At 46.5% G+C, this 25,427-nt stretch overlaps 1 protein-coding gene across 1 annotated transcript; it reads left to right on the forward strand.

The window, feature by feature from the left end:
* Positions 1-3: 3 nt before the first annotated feature.
* On the forward strand, positions 4-23,457 carry KLHDC10 (kelch domain containing 10). The gene is made up of 9 exons (XM_054848397.1): positions 4-231; positions 13,541-13,762; positions 14,302-14,456; positions 15,632-15,780; positions 16,426-16,510; positions 17,421-17,487; positions 18,125-18,172; positions 20,248-20,387; positions 21,633-23,457. The coding sequence occupies exons 1-9, from the start codon at positions 114-116 to the stop codon at positions 21,840-21,842; spliced, it is 1,194 nt and encodes a 397-aa protein (XP_054704372.1). The 5' UTR covers positions 4-113; the 3' UTR covers positions 21,843-23,457.
* The last annotated feature ends 1,970 nt before the right edge of the window (positions 23,458-25,427 follow it).

The following is a 25,427-nucleotide window of genomic DNA, read 5'->3' on the forward strand; positions in this document are numbered from 1 at the left end:
GGCGTTCTCGCGGCGACCTCTCGTTCTCGCCGCTGATTGGTCGAGGAGGGGAGGGTGGGGCCTGCTGCTGGCTGCCGCCTGGGCTCGCCCTGAGGAGAGGAGCGGACGGGGTCATGTCGGCGGCGGACGGGGCCCGGGCGGGTGTCAAGGAGGGCCCAGGCGGCGCGGCGGGTGGTGGCTGCGGCCTCCTCAACCATTTCGTGCAGCTGTCGGGCAGGCCGCGCTCGGCGGGTGAGTGGCGGCCGGTGTCCGGGGAGGTGGTGTGATCCCGTTCCCAAGGCCCCGCAGTGTCGGGGATCGGGGCACCCCCGTCCCCGCGGCCCTGAGGGGGGGAATACCCCGCAGTTGTGGGGGTTACCACGTCCCCGCGGCTCTGGGACGGTTTTTTTGGGGGGCTGGGGTGCCTCGTGGACCCGGGATGGGGGAAGGTCACGCCATCCCCAAGGCTCGGGGAGGGGTGTGGGGGGAGCCGGGAGCCCACGGTCGCGGATGGGAGCGGTCACCCCTTTCTAAAAGATCTTAGGGTCTTGAGAGGAACCCACAGTCTCAAAGGTGGGGGATCACCCCCCTTTTACGACCCCCAGGGAGTGGCGGTTCTTCCCTCCCTGTCCTGGCAGTCTCAGCGCTTTGGGGGGTGCTTGGATGCCCCACACAGGCAGCACATCGTCATCCCCATGGACACGGGGCGTGGGGTGACAGGGTACCCCACGATCCCTGGTGGGGGGCCAGCCCCATCCCAGTGACCCTGAGATCGTGGCTGGGCCTGGGCTAAACCACAGTGACACCCCCCCACCCCTGATCCTAATGTATCAGGTTTTTGCATTGGGATGGGCCAGGCTACCAGAGGGTCCTTGGATGAGACGTCAGCCCAGTCCTGTGCCCTGGGAAAGGTGGTTCTTTCTCTTTTTCCACCTTGCTCCTAGCAGTGTTGGTATGTGCGTGAGAGGGGGTACCCCATAGTTCACAATCGTAGGATTGGGGAGGTCATCCCCATCCCAAAAGTTCTGTGATACTGGGAGGGATGTGGGGCACCCCATGGTTCTGTGATGGGGTGGAGGGGCTATTCCCAGTTGGTTTGGGGTATCCCCCCATCCTTATTTTCATAGCACCCCCAGCCCTCAAGGGCCACATGGTGCTGTGGTACTGCCACCCAGGAGGTGGGTACCGCAGGCTCAGGGCATCCTTTTCTGTTCTGGTTGCCCCTGGCCTCACCACTCAGATCCCTCAGTAGGGAATGTGAAGCCCCTCGCTGCCTTGGGGGTAGGAGCCTGTGTTCAGTGTGTCTGGAGCACTAGCGGTGGCTGGGAACAGATTTGCAGACCAGGGTCCGCGTTTCCATCCCTGTGAAACCTGCCACGATCTGGATCTGCGGCAAGGACGCCTTCAAGCCTCGTGCAAGACCTCCGTGAATTTGCTAAGTGGCTCCACATCTTCTATTTTTAGGCAAATTCTCAAATGTGTTTCCTTCCTTCTGTGATAAAGGTCTTTTTTGGTAATACAAGATCTGAATATTCACATTCCTGAATTTTAATCATTGGCTTGAGCTAACTGGTACCACATCCTCCTGACTGGGTTGTAACGATCCTGCTTTTGGCTACAGATTACATCCGGATGTGGAATCCTGCCCTCTGCCACCCGTGATGGGGCAGATGCTGCAGCCCTGGGGGGAAAACTACCCCTGTTCAGCTCAGCCTTAGCACTTAAGTCCAGCTTTAACAAACCCAGAGCTGACTGTCAGTGTTGCTAAAAAACTACCTGATGGAAAAATCCCATTTGAGTCGATTGCTGGAGTATTCTCCCCGTTTGACACCTGTTAACATCCTATTTATAGAGCTCCAGCAGCAGCCCTTACATAACTGTTGAGATAAAGAGGGAGGAATATTTTTTTTTCCCCTCTTTTCATTTCCTCCAACCAGGTTTGTTTTCTTACCTCCCAATTCTCTTTCAGAGTTTCCATTGTTCCTTCCTTTCCCCCCACCATTCAATACCCTATACTCCTTCCATAAAGCATGTTGTCTCCTTTTAATCCTGTTTTTATAAGTAATTACTGTTGTCAAAGTACATGAAGAGCTCATAGCACACTTTGGTGTTGGATGTGTTCACTATGTCCCTCCCTGCAGACCTCCTTTGCTCCTGCTAAGCTGTGTGTCATTTGACATAGATCTGGGCTCTCTCTTGTTTAAACACGAGAGCGTATGCCTTGGTTTAGGTGCTGTTTTTGTCACGTTCTCCTTTTCCACCTACTTGTAGAAAAGATTTTCAACTTTTGTCACCTTTTGCACTCTGGAGAATTTCATTTGTCCGGGGAAATTATTATGAAAGGTAAGCAGGTGGCTAGCGGGACCTGGTGCTAGTGTTGTGCTGTTCTGTTTGCTTTTTCAAGCAGAGTATTTCTGTTGAGAGTTTCTCAATAGGGGCATTTCTCAAGCAGCATCCCCAAAAGAGACTTGTTGATGGCTTAACAGCTCAAAAAAAAAAGAAAAAGCAATTTGTTTATGTTTTTGCTGCATCGTGATAGGTAAAATTGTATGTTGGATAAGGGAAAGGAAGGAACTGGTTTTAGGTGTTTGTAAGATTTAGAAAGATCAAAAATGTCAAATATAGGTGGGATGTGGTTTGTTCTTCTCCTCGTTGGAAATCTTCCTGTCCACATTTTAATTTTTTCAGTGTTTTCATCAGACTCTTGGGGTTAAGTGGGTAGAAACAATCTGGAGACCTAAATAGATCTTTGCCTCTTGCACGCTCAGCGTTTATGCTCTTGTCTTGAGCTATAATTTTCCCAGTGTACCAGTTACAGTAGAGGTGGGGTTTTTTTGTGTGTGGAGAGGGTCAGAGTTTCTAATATGTATTTAAAAAAAATACAACCAAATATCCTGAACCCCTTTGCATCATGTGAGGGAGCAAGCCTGAAGCCAAATCGGATCCTGGGCTGCATCTGCACGGGCATGACTAGCAGAGAGAGAGAGATGGGATAGTCCCACTCTGCTCAGCACTTGTCAGGCTGCCCCTGGGGTGCTGTGTCCAGTTCTGGGCCCCACAAGTCAAGAAGGATGTGGACAATCTGGAGAAGGTCCAAAGGAGATGGTTGAAAGGCCGGAGAACCTGCCCTACGTGGAGAGGCGGAAGGAGCTGGGTCTCTTGTTCCTGGAGAAGGGAAGGCTCGGGGCACACCTCATCATGGTTTCCCAGCTCAGAAGAGGACAGAGGGTCTGTCTTCACAAGGAGCTACACGGAGAAGACAAGGGGCAATGAGTGCACGTGGCACCAGGGGAGGTTTCATCTTGGTGTAAGAAAGACATTTTTTACAGTGAGAACAGTCACTGGAACAACCTCCCCAGGGACATGGTAGAGTACCTGTCACTGGAAGGTTTCAAGGTGCAACTGGAGAGGGTGCTGGATAATCTCATCTCTGCTCCCTTTCCTACGAGACACTGACCAGATGATCTTTCCAGGTCCCTTCTGGCCTGGGCTGTTCTACGTTTCTCATTTTCCAGAATTCCTTTCTTTATTTTCCTTTCACACAAAAAAACCCCCAAACCCAAACAATCCAAGGAACACTCAATAGCGTAGAAACACACCACAATCTGTAATATATGTATTTCTGGGGCAAACGTCTCCTCTTTTGCTCCAGTTTCTCAATAAGAACAGTTCACTCATAAGGACTCTCTATTTTATTCTCCGCTCTGGGATGCTGTCTCCTGTATTATAATCCCACTCCTGTTTTACTAATCATGGGAAATACCGACAATCAATTGCATGCTTGTAGAAATGTTTGAAATATGTGATTGCTACAAAGAAGTTTGAAAACAAAAGCCTCCAAGAAGCAGGGTAAAGAAGCAAACCCATTCTGGATGTCAATCCAAACCCGAAAGCTCTCGCAGCTGGATGTGAGAATGATCGTTCTCCTAGAAACATCACTGTAGAGACTTCAAATATTTGAAAGGCTCTTGGCCGGTGGCCTGTGGGTTGTGTTTGGCATCCTTGGCTGGATCCTCTGGTTTCTTCCAGCTGCCCTTGGCCTCAGGCGGAGTCATCGTCCAGGCGTCGGGGACCCAGGCGCACTCTCTCCTGGGTGTTTTTCAGGCATGGGCAGCCTGCCACAGAAGGGAGCTGTGTGATCTGGAGAGGCTGAACGCAGCTGGATGAACGAACAAGTTTTAGACCTTGTTCTCGGTGACACATTCACATCCTGCTTATCCAAACGTTTGTAAGGGACTCTGATTACATGAATTACAAACTTATTTTGTCTGGATGGTATGAAAAAGATGAAGCTTTGAAGACCGGAGTCAAAGTCAATATTGACTTGTCCTGTTCTCTCTCTCAAGAGCTAGCAGCGCTTTGGCTTCAGCCCTTGACCTAAACATCCTTCAGAAGTCTTGCAGAAATCGTAAATGGAAAGGGAGATATTGAAGCCTGCTATTCTGGATGTTGAAAAACTAGGTAGGAGGGAAAATAATATGGGTACTGTCTTTATAAAGCCTTAAGAAGCAGTAAAGAGGATGCATACACACACCTTAGCTCTTCACCACTGGTATGTTACTTTGAAAAGATGGGAACCAAAAGCCACGCTGTATTTGTTAGCTTTACATCCTGTAGTTATTTAGTTTGTATTTCCAAAAAAATTAGAAAATATATTTCTAGTAGTAACGATAGTAATGTTGCGGCGTAATTATGCCACGTGATATGGCCTTGTGCTGGGATTAGTAGGGTTGAAGATCACAGATTGATGGAAAGAGCCAGCATGTTTGGAGTAAGTCTTGTGAGCGGAAGACCCTACACCCTGATAACAGGACAAAGTTGATGCGCTTGCGACTCAGTGTCCATGCCATTCCTTTTCCTGTTGGCCCGACAGGAAGAACTTTAAGAAACTCAAAATGAGGAAATGCAGACAATAGGCAGCAGACCCGCCTAAACTTCATGGCAGCAGAAGGAAGCAAAATTCTGAGGCCAAAGCATCTCACCGTAGGAGCCAGAGGAAATAAAAGATGTCTCCAAACCTAGTCTGTCCTTCTAAATGAAGAACAACCCAGGAATCATAGCGAGGACTTGGCAGCTGTCATCCTTTCACCCTCTGTGCTGTACGTAAGTGATCCTGACCAGATCACTTGGATATACTTGGTTCTTGTGGGTATCAGCAGCCAGACCCAGCTTATTTAAATATTTTGTAAAATAAAATCACCTTCCCCTTCCGCAAGATCTCACACTGAGTTTTGTTGCACTAACTTCTTGCACCCTTTACTGTGCAAATGACCCTCTGGTGGGTATCGTGATTAAAATAGGTCGAGAAAAAAGGGAGCTTATAGAGGGCGGTGCTGGGGTTGCTCTGCTGGGAGGTGTTAGAGGCTACACCTGGATATCTGTTGGTTATGCTCTAGGAATAAATAAAACCATGCTTCGTTCCAGGTGATCTGGAGGAGAAGGAAAGAAGGGTTCGATTTAAAATACTTTAGCATAGTCTTCAAATCCTGATTTGAGATGCACATAAAATGAAGAGGACTCATAGCTGTACCTGCAATTAGTTTTCATCAATAAATGCAGAAATAGCAAATAGTCCTGTAGCTCTAGGAGGAACATCTCTCTAGATGCGAGTCTTTAACCAGAACGAAAATTCAGAGTATTAAAACCACCGGTGCTTTGATTGCAGCCCAGGAATCTGATTTTTCATTCTAGCAATCTATTTGGGCTGAGTTTTCCTGACAGAATGTGATCCTTGCTTTTTATTTCACTCCCAAATGTTTAAACTGGACGAGGTCCTCAACGTTGACCTGTTTCGGGTTACCTGATGTGCATGGCAACCTTTAATCCATCAAATTACAGAAGAAAAACGATACAGCTTTGTTCAAGGAATGAACTGGGAGCTTGCACAGCATTAACTACTGAGTGCTACAACGAGAGCTCGAATCCGGATGCTTTCTCTGTATGCCATGGGATGGCTGCCTTCCCTTGCTCTGTCTTGTATAATATTGCTCAAGGAACTACAGGTACAGCAGCATTTAATCTTTAATTTTGTAAAGCAGAATTACTTGATGGAAGCATGCGATCACTTCGGCAGGTCTGCTCTCACGCTGCCTGCTGTCTTGAGCACGTGTTGGAGATGAAGGTGCAGCTGCCACACTGTATTGTGAGTGCCGATAGGTGTTGCTCAGATAAATTTTGGTAAATTTGTGTGTTATTGGTGACCTGGCATTGTGTGGTGCAGTGTGGTTGAGGTGATGCTCTAAATAGGTAGCTTAAAAAAGGGTGTATACTGTCGATTGTAAACATTTGGATGGCCATCGCAAGCTTATGGTTGAACTGCCGTCATCTTAATAAATGGTATTTTGTGTGTTTGAAGCAAACTTCCTTTAGCAGTAGGAATCTGTAAGCTTTTATTTGCTCTTATTTTGTAATTTTCAAAGTCTCATAATATTAAAGAACTTAGAAACTTGATGTGTTGGTAAAAAATACGCTGCACATGTAGAGTGTTTTCTTTGAATGCATCTTGGCTGGAAGAAAAAAATGGTTGCTTGGCCTTGAGATTTAAAAGTATTGGCAACTTTTATTGGATAAACCTCTTTTCTGAAGGTTAGAAAGCAAGTGTTTCTTCTCACCTTGAATCTCACCTGCGTGTGGAAACCCTGAACTCGAGACCAGTCGTACTTTTTAACTCAGGTCGCCTACGTGAGATGATGTTGAGTGTGTACGTCTTCTGGGAGGCTGATACTGCAGGAATACGTTTCACTGATTGCTCTGAGTGCCCAGGAAGGTTTGTTTTACAGGGGAAGAAACCGGCACTGAGCAACTGCATCCCTGCAGCACCGAACTCTGAGCTTTCAGATGCCAGAGCATCCTCTGGCTCCATCCGCTGCTTTTCTTTTGCTTTTTGGCTGCTTTAACATGAGCTGGGCAAAAGCGAAAGGAAAAAACAGGGATTTGCTGCTTCTGTGGAGAAAGCCACGTGCTATAAGGAAAATACAGATTCTTGGGGTCACATGTGACCCTAAAATTTGAGTGAAACCTTTCATATTGGCCTTTAATTACTGCTTTTGGCTTTGAGGATTGTTCCCTGTGTATTCTGAATGGAATAGACAGTTCTCCCTAATTTCTGTTGCCTTTATCTTATGTGCTTTCCTTTTCGTGAATGGCAATGTCTTTAAATGGCCAAATGAGTGAGCAATAAAATGGTTGCATGAAAGAAGCAAGCAGTACATGGCAAAACAAATCATAAATGCTTTGACTGCTGCATTGTTAGGATCTTTCTGTAATTCAGTGACTTGGGATGGGGCAAGCAGCAGGTCAAAATATTATAATTATGCTCCAATTTCAGATGGGTCTTTCGCGATCCTTTAAGGCTGAAAGAGTCTGCTGATCTGACTGTGCAAAAGTATATTTTTTTGCATCCTTAGCAAGCAAAAGCACGTGGCAGGGTTCAGAAATGAGGCATCCCGAAGCTGGAAAGTCTTCGCAGTTGCAGCTCCAAGGCTGTAACCCAGGGAAAGGCGTATGTGTTTGCAAGAGGAGTGTTTATTTAGTCCTGCTCCTGCCATTTCTGCTGGCTACAGCCAAATCTCTTTCTGGTAACTGTAGTGGCAAAAGAGCTTGACCTGTTTCCATTTCCAGAGTTGCTTTTTAAGCATGACGTTAGCAATTTCACTTGATCTTCTTTGCTCCCAAAGGATCTAGGAATCATTTTTTCTGTTGCAGGTTGCTTTGGCTACTGCTCAGCCTCATACCTGGCCCTGGCAAGGGATGATACGGGGGTCATTCTTTTCTGCTTACAGGTTTCTGAGCAGATGGTGGGACAGCCCAGACCCACGGCCTCTTCCTTCCAAGGCCGGCTGGGAAAGGGAGGCGATGGTTGTGGATTTGCCACCTCAGGAGAACAGCACTACATCGGTTTGCTGGGAATTGATAATGAGGCATGGTAGTGATTAGAGGAAATTCCCTTAAAAAGAAAAATATGCAGAACCTGATGGCATAGGCAGACCTCACTCTCTGCCAGGAGCTTCTCATTGATTATTAGATTTATTTGTGTGGGGTTTTTTTTTCCTGGCAGTGTGGTCATGATAAGAAAAGGGGTATTTTTGGGCAGGCTCTTAAAACAGCTTTGTATTCAACTCTTTCATTGTTTATTTTTATTTTTAATAAATGAATTCAGCTAATTAGACCTTTTTCCCCTCCCTTGCGTAAGAAAAAAAAAAAAAGGCCAGCTGGCTAGCTTACTAACTCAAACAGCAGGTACTCCCGTCTTGTTTAACCTACCTGGTGAGACGATGCCAGCGTTTTTTTCCTGCAGTCATGAAAGGCATAATAATTGAATGGAAAGAAAACACCTTTGTTCTTCAAAACTTGTCTTTGTGCTGCTCTATTTGAAGCGCCTCTTGCCTTATGTTTGTGCTGCATGTGATTCAGTGCAACCACTTGGTACTTCACAGTTTAATTTTCTTCTTCTATAACTTTATTATAAAGCTATTGAAAAGTGATAGATAAATCCAGTAGACTTGAGCGTAGCTGTTGACACGTGTTGTGGTTCTGGGCATGCTGGTAGCATTTCATCTGCTCTATAGCTTCCAATGATCTGCTGATGCCAAGGGATTTTTGTGGGGTTTTTTTGTTTTGGTTTGTTTTTTTTTTTCCTCCAGGCCTTCCATAGATTTCTGTAGCTGTCAAGGCACCAGAGTTAGAATTTAATAAACTTTGTGTTAGTCAGAATAGGAACAACATTTGTGGACTAGCAGGTGCAATTCAGCTTTGTTGTCCTTGTAAGAGGGACATTTTGAGTGGGATTCTTGGATGCCATTCAGGACCATTACGCTTTCCTCCTCTAAAATGAAGGGTTTCTTTACATTTTCTTAATGAACGTCTTTGTCCTCTCCTCCTTCTCGCCCCAGATCTATTCCGTATTCAAAGTTTTCAGAGAGGTAGGAAACAAATGTCAGGAAACTGGGGAATAGATATTTCTGCTGCCTTTTTGCTTACTCTCCTTCTGTTCTAATAATACCTCTTGCAGGAGAGATACCCAATTAGGAATCCGTGCTAATAAAGTCAATCTGGGCCATCCAAGCAGCTCCCTCTGAAGTCACTTAATGAATCACTTGAAAAGGGTGAATTGAACAGGGTGTTAACAGGTCAGTGTGTAACTATCGCCAGCAAGTAAGTTTCTATCAGATGGCTTAGTCCTAAATTGTGACTTTCCTTAATTATGTGCCTGTTGTGATGTTTCAACTTCATTCTGTTTGTGGAGCTTCTTATTCTCTTTACGTTTTATTATTCCCATTTCTGCCCTCAGGACCAAGGCAAAGGAGTCTCCTTGTGAATGCACCTTCCCTTCGTTCCTGCTTCACTTTGGAGTCTTTAAACTGGGAAAGCAAGTGCTTTACAAATTATGTCTGTCCACTTTAAAGCCATTTTCTACAACTAACTTTACGACCTCTTTCCCACAGATCTGTCTTGACTCGGTACATTGTGCTGCTACTTTGCATGTCCGGCATCAAAGAATTCATAGTGGGGCCCAATGACTTCCAGCGTTTCACGGTGATGGTGCCTCGCTGTGCTTTGCTTAGTGTCAGGCTCTTCTTTAATGTGAGGCAGGTTCAGCTCTTGGGGAGCTGAGCTTTGCTAACTAGAGGAGGAAGTTAGCAAACCCTTGGGTGTTTCCATCTTCCTGCATCATCTAAACTTTGTGCTTGTGTAATAGGCTTGTTGCGCATCGCTAACGCTGGAGCAAAAACAGATCCAAAACGTGCACTAAGAATTTAAGTAGGAGATGTGAGTCATCTGATAAAACATAATTAAATGGAAATGCAGCTCTTTATTGGAGGTGCAAGTCATAGAGCTTGTCTGCTGAAGAAACTAATCTGAATTAACTCTTCAGTAGATTCAGCTTGTAGAGGTCCCTTCTTTAAAAAGACAGAGTTAGAGGAATCTTTTTCTAAGATTTTCTTCTAAAGTGAATTAAGGTCAGTTCAATTCTGAACAGAAGAGTTCGGTGACCATTTAACTCAGTTTAACATTGTACCATTCAGTTCATCGATACGTTTGTGAGTGTGCTTGCATAGGTGACGAAGAAGATGTGTTGGATAATTTTTTTTCCCTGTTTTGTGGGTAGATTTGTCATCTTCTCTGGGCCTCTGTGAGCAGGAGGATCTAGTCCTTTGAGACGAAGGGGTTAGTGAAGAGCGAAGCATAAAACCAGCAGGCTGGAAATGTGAAGACTTTGGAGCGAAGTCAGTCCTTAGATCTGGAGCAGGGCGTTGAGCAAACGCAGCTGGGGTCTGCTTGAATAGAGCAGATAATCTGTTATTCTCGAGTCGAGCAAAATGAAAGTGCTTGTGTTTGTGTAGCTACAGGGGTTGGCCCTGAGCTTTTGGAAACCTTGCTCTGGTTGGCATTTCCAGCTCTCCTTTCCCTGGGAGTCACTGCTGTGTAGCAGGCACAGCAGGAGAAAGCATTTTGGCCGCTCTCATCCGCAGTTTGGTGTTCAACTTAATGCTGAGGACAGTGGATTTCCCCTGAGCAGCTGAGCTGTGAATGCATGACCAGGGACAGGTATCAATTCTCCTGCTAGCTCTGCTGCGAGCACCCCTATCTTCTGACAAGTTACTGAGTGAGTGTTTAATTAAAAAAATTTTTCCTGTAGTGCACAGAACCCTTCGAGTTGTTGGTGAGAGTACTGGGAATGGACAGGGAACTGGCAGCAGATGTGGTTTGTGGCAGGAACAGCTGCGTGGGAAGGGTGGTTCTTTCCGACCATCTCCGTTGGGTACTTGCAAGTATCTGACACCAGCTCTTGCTTCTGATGCCCTTTCTGTGTCTTGAAAATACCTTGAAAAAAATTGTTCTAAAGATGGGAGACAGGTTTCTAGGTAAATGGGAAGAGGCGAAGCCATCTGGGCTGTGTATGGGCTCAATGTACCCATCTTGCTATCTCGAGGACCTGTGTGCATCACATCTTCCCCTTTTAATTTTGAGAAGTGAATGGCAGAGAAGGCCTCCTTGGTTTTGTTTTTTGATTTCTTTTCTTTGATTTACACCTCTTACTCTTTAGTCTGTTTGCTTTATATAAAACTCAGCCGCCTTCTCTCCTCTTCCCTCTGGAAAATTCTCACGGCAAGCATTGTAACTAGAGGGAAATAGGATCTATAGTTAATGTAATATTTGAACACTTTTTAAATTCAATGGGCGATTGAACTAAATCCTCACTCCTCTGCAAAGTGTGTGCCTCAGTGCTCCCAGTCTTCCCTGGAATTAAGCTGCCATTTCAGTTCTTTCAGGTCTTCTTTTTGGAGATCTCCAGGGCAAACACAGAAGAAGAGAAGAGCAGGATGAGCTCCCTTTGGCCGAGCATAGACCCATGAGCCCTTCGCCAGGATTTCCTCTACAGGCTGCAGAGAGGCATGGACACTTCTCAAGCACGATTTTGTTTGCAGATATCCAAGATCAGATGAACTGCCCTCCCAAAGCATCTCTGATTGAGTCTGAATGATTACCTTGATTGTATATACCTTTATTATCAGTGTGTTCACTTAAGAAAAGCGAATCCATCTCTTTGGATAGTTTTGGAGTTTAAAATAAAAAGCCAAAAGGGACGGATGTTTCTCTTTCGCTTTGTGAATCACCTCTAAAGCACGTAATATTTGTTTAACACTTTAGTCCAGCACTGAGTCCAGTAACTTCCCAGCTGCTGCTATTAGTTCATGTAATATCGCCCCTCCTCTGCACAAATGTCCACACCACACCGGGTGCCCGATGGCACAGTGTGTCTCAGTAACCAGGCCAAAGACTACAGATTTTTCTGTTAATTCCTTAACTTTCTTCCCTTCTCTTTCAGCCGGTGCTTATTAGTTTTCTAAGTGGGGACTGCTGCGAGACACAATTATTACTGGAAACAACCCAAATCTGTCAAAACTTAGCCACAAGAGTTTGTCTGAACCCTGTAGAGCAGTTTAATTTTGGACAGTTTAAGAGTTGGGAGCTTAAAGCAGCAGCAAACGGGGAACATGATTAAGCAAAACTGCTTGTGCTGAGTTAAAATTCATTATGCAGTCTGGACAAATCATTAATTTCACCTTTCCTGTCGGAAAGATGCTCGATGCCTCATTTGTTATTGCTCCGCACGTCTGATACACTGCTGATAATTGTAACAGGCTCTAAGAAGAAAACATGACGCTTCTTAATTAGATGCTTCACTGGGTCCCATAAAGTCTGTAAAAGAGCTGTAAGAGCAGGTGGGTGGTGAAGATCCCTGGTTTGTTTGGGTGAGGGTCTTTGGGGATCTTCTTTTGATTTTTTTTTTTTGTTGTTTAGCTCTTTATTGTCAGCTGAACTAAAGCAGGCCCACCTTGAGGTGCAACAAGCAGAGGATGTGCTTGAAGGGGTGATGGTTACATGTTGAAATTCTGCATTTTAGGGGGCTATTATGTATCCTCCTTCTCAAGAGAAAGCTTAGAGTTACTTTCACCAAAACACTGTGGTATCGCATAGAAGAAAATGATTTTTGAAGCCTTCCTGGTTTGGTCAGCTTGAGATGTTCTACATGCATCTCACAACCAGCTTCTTTGTTCAGGGACTTGATCATTTTCTGTTCCTTTCATCTTTCTCATTCGTTATCGGTCCTGTGTCTCATTGAAGAGAAACATCCACCTCTGGCACTGTGCTTGGCTCTTGCTGTGCATTGAATTCAAGCAAGCTTGGAATTATTTTTTGATCACTTGTCAGCTGAGACTTCAGTTGTTGTCCAGCAAGAATATTGCTGTTTAGATTTTCCTGGACTGAATCTGTCTTTTTGTCTATTCCACTTGAGGTCTGAGCTTGAATTGTACTCCCTGCTTTTATTTCCATTGGCTTTTAGGGAAAAGGGTGGGTAGGCAGAGGGTTTCCTTTTGGGAAGGGCTGCGTCTGCTGGTTGCCAAGCTCAACTTATAGGATCTCCGATGGGTTCCCTGCTATGCTCCCTCTCAGTGTGAACGCCTTTATCTATGAGCAGATTTTACTTGCTGTATCAGACCCGCCTTGCTTAACATTTGGGAAGTCCAGGGGTGTCCGAGGCAAAAAAAGCCCAGTTGAGATAAAAGGCGCCAGAAGAAAAAGAGAAGAAATGGGGAGAAGGTTTGTGTAGGAGGGAGAGCAAATCATTACTTTTCTTCTTTGTTCCCAGTGGGCAGCTTTACATATAAACATTTTGGAACTGTTTCCTAAGTGAAATCTGCCATACAGAATGACAGAAGGGGGAATTTGTAAGATCTCAGAAACAGCGTTTACAGAAGGATTGTCATGCATCAACCTGCAGAAAGGTCTCCCTTAGGCAGGTGGGGTCCAGGGGCTGGAGTGGACATGAATGAGATGGTGACACACAGAGGCTCTCCCCATTCCTGCTCGGAGAGGTGGATCTGTCATTACAGCACCGTTTCCTCCTGGCGACAGACGTGATTCCCTACAGCTAAACACCAGCCGCTCTCGTTGGAGGACCACCGCAGCGCATGTAGTCCTGACCCTCGGACACAAGCTCAGCTCCTCTGCTGACATTTCACTGAAGCTGTTTTGCCTTCTCTTTTTGCTGTAGGCCATAGATCTCCACCAGCAAGAAGCGGCCATCGTTGCGTGGCAGATAATGCCAACTTGTATGTGTTTGGAGGCTACAATCCTGACTACGATGAGTCTGGTGGGCCAGAGAACGAAGACTACCCACTCTTCAGGGAACTCTGGCGGTACAACTTTGCTACAGACACCTGGCATCAGATGGGCACTGAAGGCTACATGCCCAGGGAACTAGCCTCCATGTCACGTACGTATGGAAATTCAATTCCTATGCACCTATTCCTGAAGCTATTTTAATCGGTGTCCCTGGTGGAATGCAAAAGAGGGCAAGAACTGGGAAATCTGGATCCTGTTTCCAACTCTTCTGCAAGTAGGCCTTGAGTTTGGGTTGGTTTTGTGATTTCTCTTTCCCCTTTCGCTCGGGTTGAGGCAGAGGAAAAGAAAAAATGTCAAATGCAAGAGGTAGTCTTCAGGTGTTTAGCTTGATAGTTGCAAGGCACCTGCACTTTCAGCAGCTAGGTGCTCAGTGCAATCAGATATCTCAAAGCATCCAAAAATAGATCTCTTTGTTCACTAGCCATTTTTAAAAGCAGGCTTTGGTTACCATGGTTTTAGCTTGCATTCTTTTTCTTTTAGAGCATTTCAAAGCCATAAATGTGTAGTGTGAATTGTAGGGTATTTGAACAATATTGAACACTTGCTGCCTACTGTCTCCAGAGCAGGGAGTCCTTTTGGTTTACTCCCTCTCACAGCAACATGTATCTCTGCTCTATCTCTCTCTCCTAGTTGTATTACATGGCAACAACCTGCTTGTGTTCGGGGGCACCGGGATCCCCTTTGGGGAGAGCAATGGCAACGACGTCCATGTCTGCAATGTCAAGTACAAAAGATGGGCTCTGCTTAGCTGCCGAGGAAAGAAACCCAATCGAATCTACGGCCAGGTACGAAGGACAGCCCTTGTTGAGGCACTTTTGAGCATTACTGCATACACTGCGCTGTGTGTGTGTCACAGAAAAGGGGCCAGAGCACAGACATCTCTTTTCTGCTAGTAACCGGTGTACCTAAGTATAAGGAGAGGCAGGTATAATTCATAAAGAAATAGAGCGGTCTTGATTCTTTGAGATTTCAAAGGAAAGGAATAGTTTTCTTGTAGTTAGAAAAGCCAAAATGTGTTAACTAAATGCCAGATGCAGTTGAATGAAAAAGTATGTCTCGTTTAAGGGGTGGTTGGTAGTTTCTGGAGTTGCTCTGTAGCTTCCTCAAAGCCTTTAAAACCCCAAACTATAAATGGAAACAGTGGTTGGTAGGTCTTATTTTTATTAGAATCACGACATGATGGAAAGTCTTAAAAGTTGTTGCTGAATGTGGTGTATTAAAAACTAGATTCACTCTCACGGGAGGACTGCCACCTTTTGCTGTGCTTTCCAATAATACTGCCAATGTACTTGTGGTGCGGAGATCTATAATCCAGCTAATTTCTTATTTAGATGTGTGCCAGACACTTGAGGGAAGGAAAGTAGTCTCCCCTTGTCCAGTTTCAGTTCAAGCTGGCCTTTGGCAAACAGGCACTTGGGAGCAGAAGAAGTTTACATCTCTGCTTCCACCTCGGACTGCATCAGGGAACGGTGCCTGCACCACCTTCACAGTTTCAGTTAGCCGATAGTCCACGTGCTTTGGAGTTGTACAGGCTGTCTCCGTTGTTTAGTCTGACTTATCCACTGCCTTTGGGGCTTTCTCTGCTACGCTTAATGCCGCTGGCATTTTAGCTGGTTTATTAGATTCTCTGTAACAGTATCTGTATAAGGTCAGCGTGGAAGAGATTCAGGGTTGACTGTGCTTTGGTTCTAGCTCCTGGGAGCTGCACAGATCTGTCTTGTCTGATTCCTGAAATGCAGCAGCTCCACTTCTAGGTCCTCATCCTGTGACTTTCCATTCCTACGGGCACCCCCCCATCTTTTATGTATCGTCCTTGTTTGCCCTTCATGTTCCCCCTGAACATGTAATTTTGTAAGTTGTAGGTCGAGCTTTGCAAGCAGTGTCTTGCTTCGGGAGGGCAGGAATTCTCTCTTTTTCAGACACCATCCTTTCTAACTGGTTTCTCTCTGTTACCTTCCAGGCCATGGCCATCATCAATGGTTGTCTCTACGTGTTTGGAGGAACAACTGGTTACATTTACAGTACCGACCTACACAAACTAGACCTCAACACTAGAGAGTGGATCCAGCTGAAACCGAACAATATGTCCTGTGACATGCCAGAGGAGAGGTGAGAGGCTGGACAGTCTCAGAGAGCTTTTGCACTGGGGAATCCCCACTTCTGCTGGGAGTGAGAAGCTGAGAGAGCACAGACAGGACACTCTTAGAGCAGCGTTTTTGGCTGTGAACCTTGCACAACCGGTGCTCCAGCAGTCTGACACGGGGGTGTAGGGAAGGGGTGTGAAGACTTTGTCAGCACACTGCTCTCAACTGTGTGGTGCCGGAGCAGAGCTGGGGACTTGGGACAGCTGGAGAGTGCTGAGGAGGGGAAGAGGCTCCGTTTGATCCCTGTTCCTTGTCCTATTCTGCAGCAAGGTGTGGAGGAAGGAGGGCTGGGAGATTAATCAGTCACCATCTTTGTGAAAGAAGGGGCTGGAATATTGACAGCCATCATGGTGCTCCATAAATCATTGTACTTAAGTTCCGTGGTGCTTTGATCTCAGAAAATGCCTTCCAAGCTTCTGGAGTGCTGCTTAGATTGCTCATGAGAGCTTCCACGTCTGAATGCTCCAACCTGAGGGAGTGATACAGCACAGCCAGGCTTGGGGTGTCTGCTTAAACCACTCACATTTGATAGTGTTTCCAGAAAGCTTTTGCTGTTGCTCACTTGCACTAGTTTCTTGTGCTGCTAAAATGTCCTTCTTTGCACCTTCAGGTACAGACATGAAATTGCACATGATGGTCAACGGATTTATATCTTGGGAGGTGGAACTTCCTGGACAGCTTATTCCTTAGATAAGGTAAGGCGATCAGAAACCTTGAGTGCTTGCCTGGATAGGAGTTTTTTTTACAGTGAAGCGTAACCAGCAAAGTTTCTTCATCTGGCTTTGCCTGATGAAAAAATAGATTAATAGCAGCAGATTGTTCTCCTGTTTCTGTAAAACCTGGTGTTGCCACACACATCTCCTGTTGACTTACAGATGATGTATCTGTGGTACCCGGTGACCACACTGATCTGCAAAACAGCTTCATTTCTGTCGACCTGTTATCAAAGAGTCTATTTAAAAACACTTAGGACATCTTTCTAAATGTTGTATTTGTGCCAAAACAGGAAAGTGCCAAAGGACGGAATTCCTTGACGTTAAATTCAGATATCGATATGGTGACCCTTTTCTTGGCTTCTCCCTTAATTGAACGCTTTAATTTCTTTTCTTGTGGTAAACAGTTTTCTCCAATATGATTTGGGGAGGGAAGAGTGAATTCATCTTGAATGCCAAAATGATAAACAAGGGGACTTTAAATAGTGCTCTGCTTCCAAAAAAGTTGAAACTGCAGCAGTTAACATGACCTTTTACCTCTCCGTTTTCTGCATTTCTTTTCTCCTTACGTGCAGTATGAGATAGGTATTTCTAAATACTTTTGAGAACTGGAGGGTGTGGGTTTTCATCAGTCCAGTTTTTTTAAAAGCAGTATTCTTTTTCTTCAGGTGTGGGGCTCAAATAGCAAAGCCTGAGATGAAAGCTTTAGTAAGCTGGTACACTTTGAAGGTGATTTTATACCTGCTTAGTCACTGGCTGCGATTAGCTATTTTTGGTTTTACACTTAATGAAAAAGAGGTGTTATTTATAGTGGCTCCCTGGGTCAGAGCCTGTAATTGCGTCAGTGCTGGGAGAGCCAGGAGGAACTAATGGCTCCTCTTTGTCTCTTCAGATCCATGCATACAACCTTGAAACCAACACCTGGGAGGAAATTGCCACAAAACCTCATGAAAAAGTCGGTGAGTCTGGAATTTCATGTGTCTTCCCCTGTCAACCAGAGAGTGACCAAGGTGCTCGAAGATGCTGTTTGCTGGCAGGCTGAAAGCCTTTTTCGTAACCTTGCACGATATGTGACTTACCGCTGGCTTCAGGATCCTGCTTGTTTAGAGCTTTAGCAGTGAGGACTAACCCATCTGAGCGTATTTAGCAGTCTGGCTTCTCTCCCTCTCTGGGTGGGAAAGATGATAGCGGCTGGCTCTCCTCCCAGAAGAAGATACACATCATCTCTGCTCCCTCTGAGGACCACATGCTGGCCTGGTTCGCAGCAGGGGTTTCCCTGAAACCTTGTAGGCCCTTGGCTGCTGATTTTCACCACAAGCCAGAGCTGAGGGCTGGAGTCTGTGGGGAATGAGATTCCAGCACATTTCTTCTTTCCCTGGAGAGCAAGTAGGAGTCAAACCTGAAACAGCTGGTTGCTGAATTAGAGATGTTATACCTGTGATTGCAGGAAAGCAGAAGCCCCTTATAAATGAAACAAATGACTCCTCTCCATAATTATATGTTGAGATATAATCACTACTTGTCCAAGCAAGCCCTTTATATATTATATTATTTATATTATAGTTGAATTTTTTTTATTATTATTATTCTCCTCAGGCTTCCCAGCAGCCAGAAGATGCCACAGCTGCGTTCAGATAAAAAATGGTAAGATCTGCCTCTTGAAAATCGGTGTATCTTATACAACCTAGCAATAACAAGCTCATCCTTCTAGCCCAAGAGATGCTGGCCTCCAACACACATTTGAGAGAACTGCAGGGCACGCGTGTCTTTTCTGGAAGAGGATTTCTTTCTCATTAACAGGCCTTAAGCTGCCCAGTGGGCACCACTCTTCGTCTGAGGGATCTTGCTGCTGTAGGCAAATTTACTTCTGCGCTGCACAGTGCTGTCGCTCTTTGGAATTCTGCAGTATTTTATGCAACATGTAAATCTCACGTGGCCACTTCAGTGTAAAATACCACGTATTTCAGCCATGAGTGTCCATGGTGCTTTGCAGATTACTGGTTGCAAGCTCGTGAACAGGTATGAATGATGCTCCTGCTACAGCTTGATGACGAACCTGCTAGCTTTACAGTCTGCTGTGAAAGGCAAAATGGGGCCAAGTGCTGGAAGCCAGGTTCTTTAGAGACAAGATCGTTCAGGGATTTCTTTGATAGTGGGTCCTTTTCATGGTGGTATAAATCCAAGGTGCTCGTACAGAGTGGGTTATGAGGCAGCACCTGAGTCTTTCCACTCTAGCAAAGTGAGGGCCATTTTGTATGTTAGGCGCTGCACAGAGCTTAGTAGAGCCTTTTGTTCTTCACTTTGATCCTCCAGATGTTCTTGCTGTAAATCACTTGTGCAGCACTGTTTGAGGCACAGCATAGAGAGGGCTCTGCACGTGCAATTACCCACAATTTTGAATGGTAGAGTGTGCTGTCAACTAGATTTGAGCTTCTCCCGTAGCCTCGTTGTCCTTCAGAATGCATTCCTCCAAACTTGATAAAAAACAAGTTGCTCATAATGGACTGAAGAAGCAGTTACAATATTGATCCTTCTTATCAAAACTCTTTGGATCGATTACTGAATGCTGTATGTTAAAGAATGGGGTGATATGCCAGATATATATTTCTTAGGAGTGCTAACTGTGCCAAGAAAAGTAAGGCAAGACCTGGGCGATTCTTCCAGTCACCTTCATCTGCAGTATTTTGCTGCACTCAACCTTGGAGTTGAGAACTTGGGCAAAGCCAGGAGCAAGGAACTGCCTCTGGCAGGCAGCAGGACTAGGAGCCGGGGCTGTGGCTGCTTCCTGTGGGTTTAAAACCATTAGAATCTGATCAAAGCCAGGTACCTGTGAACTCAGGTTAGGTGGGGCTTAACACAGCTTCTTAAAGTGGGAGTTGCACTGCGCTCCTGCTTCTCAATGGCATTTCACTCTGAATCTGCCATCGAGGGGCTGGGAATTGGACATGAGCTGGAAACGTGTGCTTGCAGCCCAGAAGGCAAATCGTATCCTGAGCTGCATAATGAGAAGTGTGGCCAGCAGGTCAAGGGAGTGGATTCTGCAGGACAAGAAGGACATGGAGCTGTTGGAGCGAGTCCAGAGGAGGCCACGGAGATGATCCAAGGGCTGGAGCACCTCTGCTATGGAGACAGGCTGAGAGAGTTGGGGTTGTTCAGCCTGGAGAAGAGAAGGCTGCGGGGAGACCTTAGAGCCCCTTCCAGTCCCTGCAGGGGCTCCAGGAAAGCTGGAGAGGGGCTGGTGACAAGGGCAGGGAGTGACAGGCCAAGGGGAATGGCCTGAAGCTGCAGGAGAGGAGATGGAGATGAGATCTGAGGAAGAACTTCTTCCCTGTGAGGGTGGTGAGGCCCTGGCACAGGTTGCCCAGAGAGGTGGTAGATGCCCCATCCCTGGAAACATTCAAGGTCACGCTGGATGGGGCTCTGAGCAACCTGATCTAGTTGAAGATGTCCCTGCTCATTGCAGGGGGAGTTGGACTAGATGGCCTTGAAAGGTCCCTTCCAACCCAAACCATTCTGTGATTCTATCAGTGGCCTCTGTGATTATGAACAGTTTGCTGGAACTGATTTGGGAGGTGCTGAGAGCTCATCTTGAGGTAAGGTAAGTGTAGATCCTAAAACTGTTTTGCAAAGGTGATAGTTGACTTCGTCACCGCACGTTCTGCAGTTGCTGAATGAAGGATAGCTGGGCCTGTAAGCACCGTGGGTTTCCTCTCTTACAGATGCGTTCGTTTGTGGAGGCTATAACGGAGAAGTGATCCTGGGAGACGTTTGGAAGCTGAATCTGCAAACTTTCCAGTGGGTCAAGCTCCCAGCTGCCATGCCGGAACCAGTGTATTTTCACTGTGCTGCTGTCACACCAGTAAGTGACTCATTTCTTTCCTACGTAGCTGAAGTTCAAGCCATTTGTCCAAGCACTCTGACATTTGCGTGGGCTGTAAATAGAGCTGAACCAATGTTACCAAGGAGGTGATGATCTTTACTTGATGCAGAATCTTTAGGGAGGCCGAAGGCTGGTGTGAGGTCACTACATTGACTCCTTTTACTTTTGCTGCTGTTTGAGGAGTGGTAGCACTCAGTGTGTTCTGCTTTCTAAAAGCAGTTGTGTGGAATTTTAGCTTTTAAAGTGAATTGGCTCCTACAAGTAATTCCATGTAATTCCTGTTTGCAAAAAGAAAAAAAAAAAGCACAAATACTCCCCCAGGTAAACTGGTTTTAGCCTACTGAGAACAGCCTGGGTTGAAAGATTAGCAGGCGAGCAACCTCTTTGGAAGTCACTGCTCACGGGAAGGTTGGTATCGCTAGAGCTTTTTCTGCCATAACTAGAAGCTTAGAGACCTCTGGTTGATAAGCAGCAGGCAGCAAGAAATGCATTTACCTGTGCCTTCAGCCTCCTTCAGCTGATCATCGTTGACTGAGGGCAGCGTGCGAGGGCAGAGATTGGGGTTCTTTGGCTCTAAGAGCAGGTGTCACCTAGTTTGGAGATTTATAAATGCAACTCTTTCCGGAAAACTGTAGGCCTGATAAAAGTGTTTCCCAGGAAGCTTGGTGACTGCAGGTGGGTGCCTGGACAGCAGGAATCCCTCTTCTTGTCCTGTATACTGAAGAAATGTCACTCTCAAAATAGGCCAGCAGCTGAGCTTTTCCTGTCTCTCCATATTCATGTGATTCCTGGAGCAGGGTTATGCTGAGCCAGCAGAGGGAAAGCAGCATGGCTTTGTGTGGTGTGGTTTTAGTTTAAAAAAAAAAACCCCAACATTCTTTTTAGCTGAAACCTAAGTATGGTTCTATACTCATTTATTAATGCTTTGCCTCACTCCTAAAATTGATTTCTTGGGGTAGAATTCACCTAAAATACAGAGCAAAGCACTGTAAGCTAGCACATACGTGCTTTAGGGTGAGAGACATGTCCTTCAGCAGCGTGATTTCCTCCCCTTGGCTCCGAGAGGAGCCTGGGATGACTGGCTCAGGCAGCAACACTTCTGTTACCAGCACATAAAGGTGTGTGAGATGACTCCCGCTCTGTGCTTCACCAGCTGGGAAGCTGGAGAGCCAAATCCTGGTTTTCCTTGCAGTGTAACTCCCCTCTCCCCCTTTTCCCATCTAGGCCGGCTGCATGTATGTTCACGGAGGGGTGGTCAACATCCATGAAAACAAACGGACTGGCTCGCTGTTTAAAATGTGGCTGGTGGTACCTAGCCTGCTGGAACTGTCGTGGGAGAAGCTTCTGGCATATTTCCCTCATCTAGCAACTCTTTCCAGATCTCAGCTTTTGCACCTTGGACTGACGCAGGGACTTGTTGAGCGACTAAAATGAGAACATCTCATGCTTCTGTCTGAGACACGCTACGTTCAAGAAGCCCCCTCCCACCCCACTATTTATGGATAGCGTGGATGGTCTTGCTAAGAACCTGGAGGAACCCGCTCAACGCCTTACTCAGCAAATACATCGATGCCTTCCTAGAAATTTTTACTTTAAGTTGTTGAAAATCCATTTTTTATTTATGGAGCTCTAAATTACACCATTAATCCAAAATATTCTCTGGGGCTAATCCATACCATCCAACCATCACTCTCATCAGCACACGCTTGCAACTTAATTGGGGAGGGTGGAGAGCTTGGTGAATGTCTGAGCCCATGCTTACACGTGGCGCATTCAACTTACTATTTTCACAAGCTGTATCTAACAGAGAACATTCACTGCAGAACAACAGCCAACCTGTTCTTTTGCTTTGGATGATACTCATCCCCCTAACACGCAGCTGAGCCCTCCCTCTATAAATCCGAGAACTTCCGCTTGAAGGCTTTGCATGTGTTTCGTGGGCATGTTCCCATCTCTTTGAGCTTCAGAAGACGGCTGGAACGTCGCACAGGGCAGGGAGCGAAGCTTTGCCCGTGCAGCTTTTCTGGTGCAGTGTGCAGTGATTTGAAACACCCTGTGTCTGTGTTCCTCACCTTTTCATATTGAAAGGTTTGCTTGGAAGACTGGTTAAAAGTTACCACTTAATGGACTACTGTGTAGTTTACTCGGGGTGGTGAGGGGAGGGAAAAGGTTTTGCTGAATCCTTTTTAACTCTTTCTGCTCACATTGCTAACTGCAAAAAAAACCCTCACCCCGTAGATTTCAGAGCTGTCTTTTAACCCACAGCGTGTTCTACCCCGTGCTTGGGTGCAAGCCACCCACGCCAACCCTGTCCTGGTTATCAGCGGACTCTAACGTGTAACTGTAAGCTTTTTGTTTTGCTCCCTCCCACGCATCATGCGTTGACCTTGTTCTAGTTAGCTTCATGTTCCTCCGGGGGGTGGAGGATGTTACTGGTGCATGTGGTTTTAATGCAGGTCCTTGGAAGCTTGTGGATCACTCATCCCAGGAAACACAGCATCAAAAAAAAGGGGAGAGAGAACATCTCTCCCTCTTGCTGGGAGCAGTGGTCATCTCTGCACAGGCCAGGGAGGAAAGGATGGCTGGCTCGTGTCTGTACTGTAAGGTAGCTCTAGAGACCACGTGTAAGTGACCATCAAACTCCCAGCAGCTCCACGTAGCTGGCATCAGGTTTGTGCAAAATCCTTTTCATTTTTAAGTGCCTTTTTTTTAAAAAAAAAAAAAAAAAAAAATCAGTTTTTCCCAGTACCTTCTCCTTCCATCAAAGGCAAAGGTTAAACTCTGGGGGTTTAGTTTCTTTTTAAGAGGTTGCATTTATGTTTAAATAAATCATAGCATTGTTTTTATGTTAATCTGAACAGCAGTGGCTGATCAAGTCACCGCTACCCAGCTTAGGGAGTGGTTCAGGTGAAGTGTTACCACTTGCCCCAACCTTAAGCTTCCCCTGTTCTTGGGGATACAATTTTCCCCCTCCTGTAGCCTCAGCTGCTGGTTTATTGTTTTAGTTTGGGGCTGTTTTTTCCCCAAGACCCAGGAAAAATAAAAGTTGGGTATCATAGCTGAAGCGTTCTCTGGTGCTTTGGGCCGTGGAAACTGGTGGCAGCTGGGTGTAGTTCTGTGGTATCTGCCCCCTACATTGTACCTTTGCACAAGGGCAAAGCTGGGACCCTCAGCTGCCCTACGGGGCTTTCACAGCCCCCCCAACTCTGGGTTTGGGCTAGCTTCTAGCCAAGAGCCTGTGGGACAAACCACCTCTGCTCCTGAAGAGTATTGTCATCCTATTTCAACCCCTTCCCAGCCTCCCTGGCTGCTCGCTGCAGCATCCCACTGCTCCTGGCTCAGGGGCTGACCCCAGACCTTGCAGGCAGCTGTGGGCTTGTGGTGTCCTCTTCTGTAGGACCATGATGGGCCAACGGGTCTTTTCTCCAGCTCCCTCTTCTGGCCTGGAGTCAGTGGCTCTCACCTCCTTGCAGAGGCTGAAGTTCTGCACTTACTCTTTGTCTTCTGGCCCCCAGTTCTGCCAGGACCTTTGTACTGGAACAGCCTGGTCATACCTTCCCTCGCCTACTTTAAAGAGCATCTCCCATCATCACCAAGGCAATATTAAAACCGGATCTCTGATCAAGCAGATTCCTGATCTTAGAGGCTGCTCTTCCTAAAGAGTCACTTGTTTGAGGCACGGCAAGGCTCACTGCTCCCTTGGGAGGGTTTGAGTGGTTGCCAGTCTACTGCACGTTGAGTTTTTGAATGACAGAAGCTTCTTGCTGGCTCACAGTGGCAGAGGCTTCGCTCTGGAATGCAGCTTAAAGGATAGATGACTCCAGGCTTTTCTTCATCTCCTACATGTCTTCACCTCCAGCCCAGGTGATGCCCCAGTACTGGTTCCTCCCTGTTAAGGACAAATTAACTCCTTCTGTGCAATACCATACTCAAGAAAGCAGAGTGTTACTGCCTCTGCCAGGGCAGGACCACGATTTCCCAAAGGGAGAGGGAAAAGGTTCAGCTTATACAGCAGCTGGTGGAGGGACAGGAGTTAAGAACATCTGCATTGCTGCCCGGGATGGGGACAGGACACTACCACAAAGGCTGGGTCTGGCTCCAGGAGAAGTCCCAAGTATCCCTCACCCCAGAGTAGATGTTTACTGTTCTGCAGGAGAACCCGCTCAGTGCCACCATCTTCTGCCCTCCCGCCCCACGCCTTTGCCGTCTCTTACTGCCTCGAGCCCATCTGCTGCCATCAGCCAACGCTGGGTACTCACCCAGGAATCTTCCCAAATGGCCATATTAATGACATCAGGATTGTCCGTACTGATGCTATACTAAGAAAACAAAGCTTGATAAAGCAGCATCTTTAATTCCTAACGAGCAACCTGCCCTCCTTTGGGAAGGAGGGGGATCCTGGGCAGCTGCCTGCCTTACCCCGGGCTGTTTAGAGTCTAGTCCTGTTTTTCATTGACTATGAGACCTTTTGGAGTCCAACGTTGACGATGCAGGCAGCGAGCAGTGCTCCCCTCCCTGGTTTTTTATGCCAAAGTACAGGCTGGGGAGGGAGAAAGGGCAGAGGAGCTGTAGTGCCTCTATTTACGTATCTGCATTTTGGTTTTGGGTTGTTTTTTTGGTTTGTTTTTTAAAGCTCTGATAATAACTCAGTCCAAGCCACCCCCTTTGTCCTCTCACCTCACCCACTGGCATTTCCCTTTGCAGAGAGGGAAATGAGCTGGTCCCTGGCACGTCACACCTCGTACCCTGCAAACGGCACCAGGAGCATCCCTGACCCTTTTTAAAAAGCCCCCTGAGCAAGGATGACCCAGGAGAGTCAGACAAGACCAGGCTGGAAACAAGAGCTGGAGCTTAGGGAGGATCACGGAGGAAGCTGGAGCCCACAGCCACCCTCCTGCTGGCTCGGTCCCTCTGTCCCTGGGGCATGGTGGTGGAGCTCCCCTGGAAGCTGCTCCAGTGCTGGGGTAGGACACTGAGTGCTGTCCTGCTCTGATCCCAGGGCTGCTGGCTCCATCCAAG

Source organism: Grus americana, chromosome 1, assembly GCF_028858705.1.
Source record: "Grus americana isolate bGruAme1 chromosome 1, bGruAme1.mat, whole genome shotgun sequence".
NCBI lineage: Eukaryota > Metazoa > Chordata > Aves > Gruiformes > Gruidae > Grus > Grus americana.

Excerpts from the sequence above, each read along its gene's own strand:
- KLHDC10 (XM_054848397.1), top strand. The coding sequence starts at position 114 with ATGTCGGCGGCGGACGGGGCCCGGGCGGGTGTCAAGGAGGGCCCAGGC. Across the intron at positions 16,511-17,420 it reads CAGCTTATTCCTTAGATAAG|ATCCATGCATACAACCTTGA; the intron begins GTAAGGCGATCA and ends TTGTCTCTTCAG. Across the intron at positions 20,388-21,632 it reads ACTGTGCTGCTGTCACACCA|GCCGGCTGCATGTATGTTCA; the intron begins GTAAGTGACTCA and ends TTTCCCATCTAG.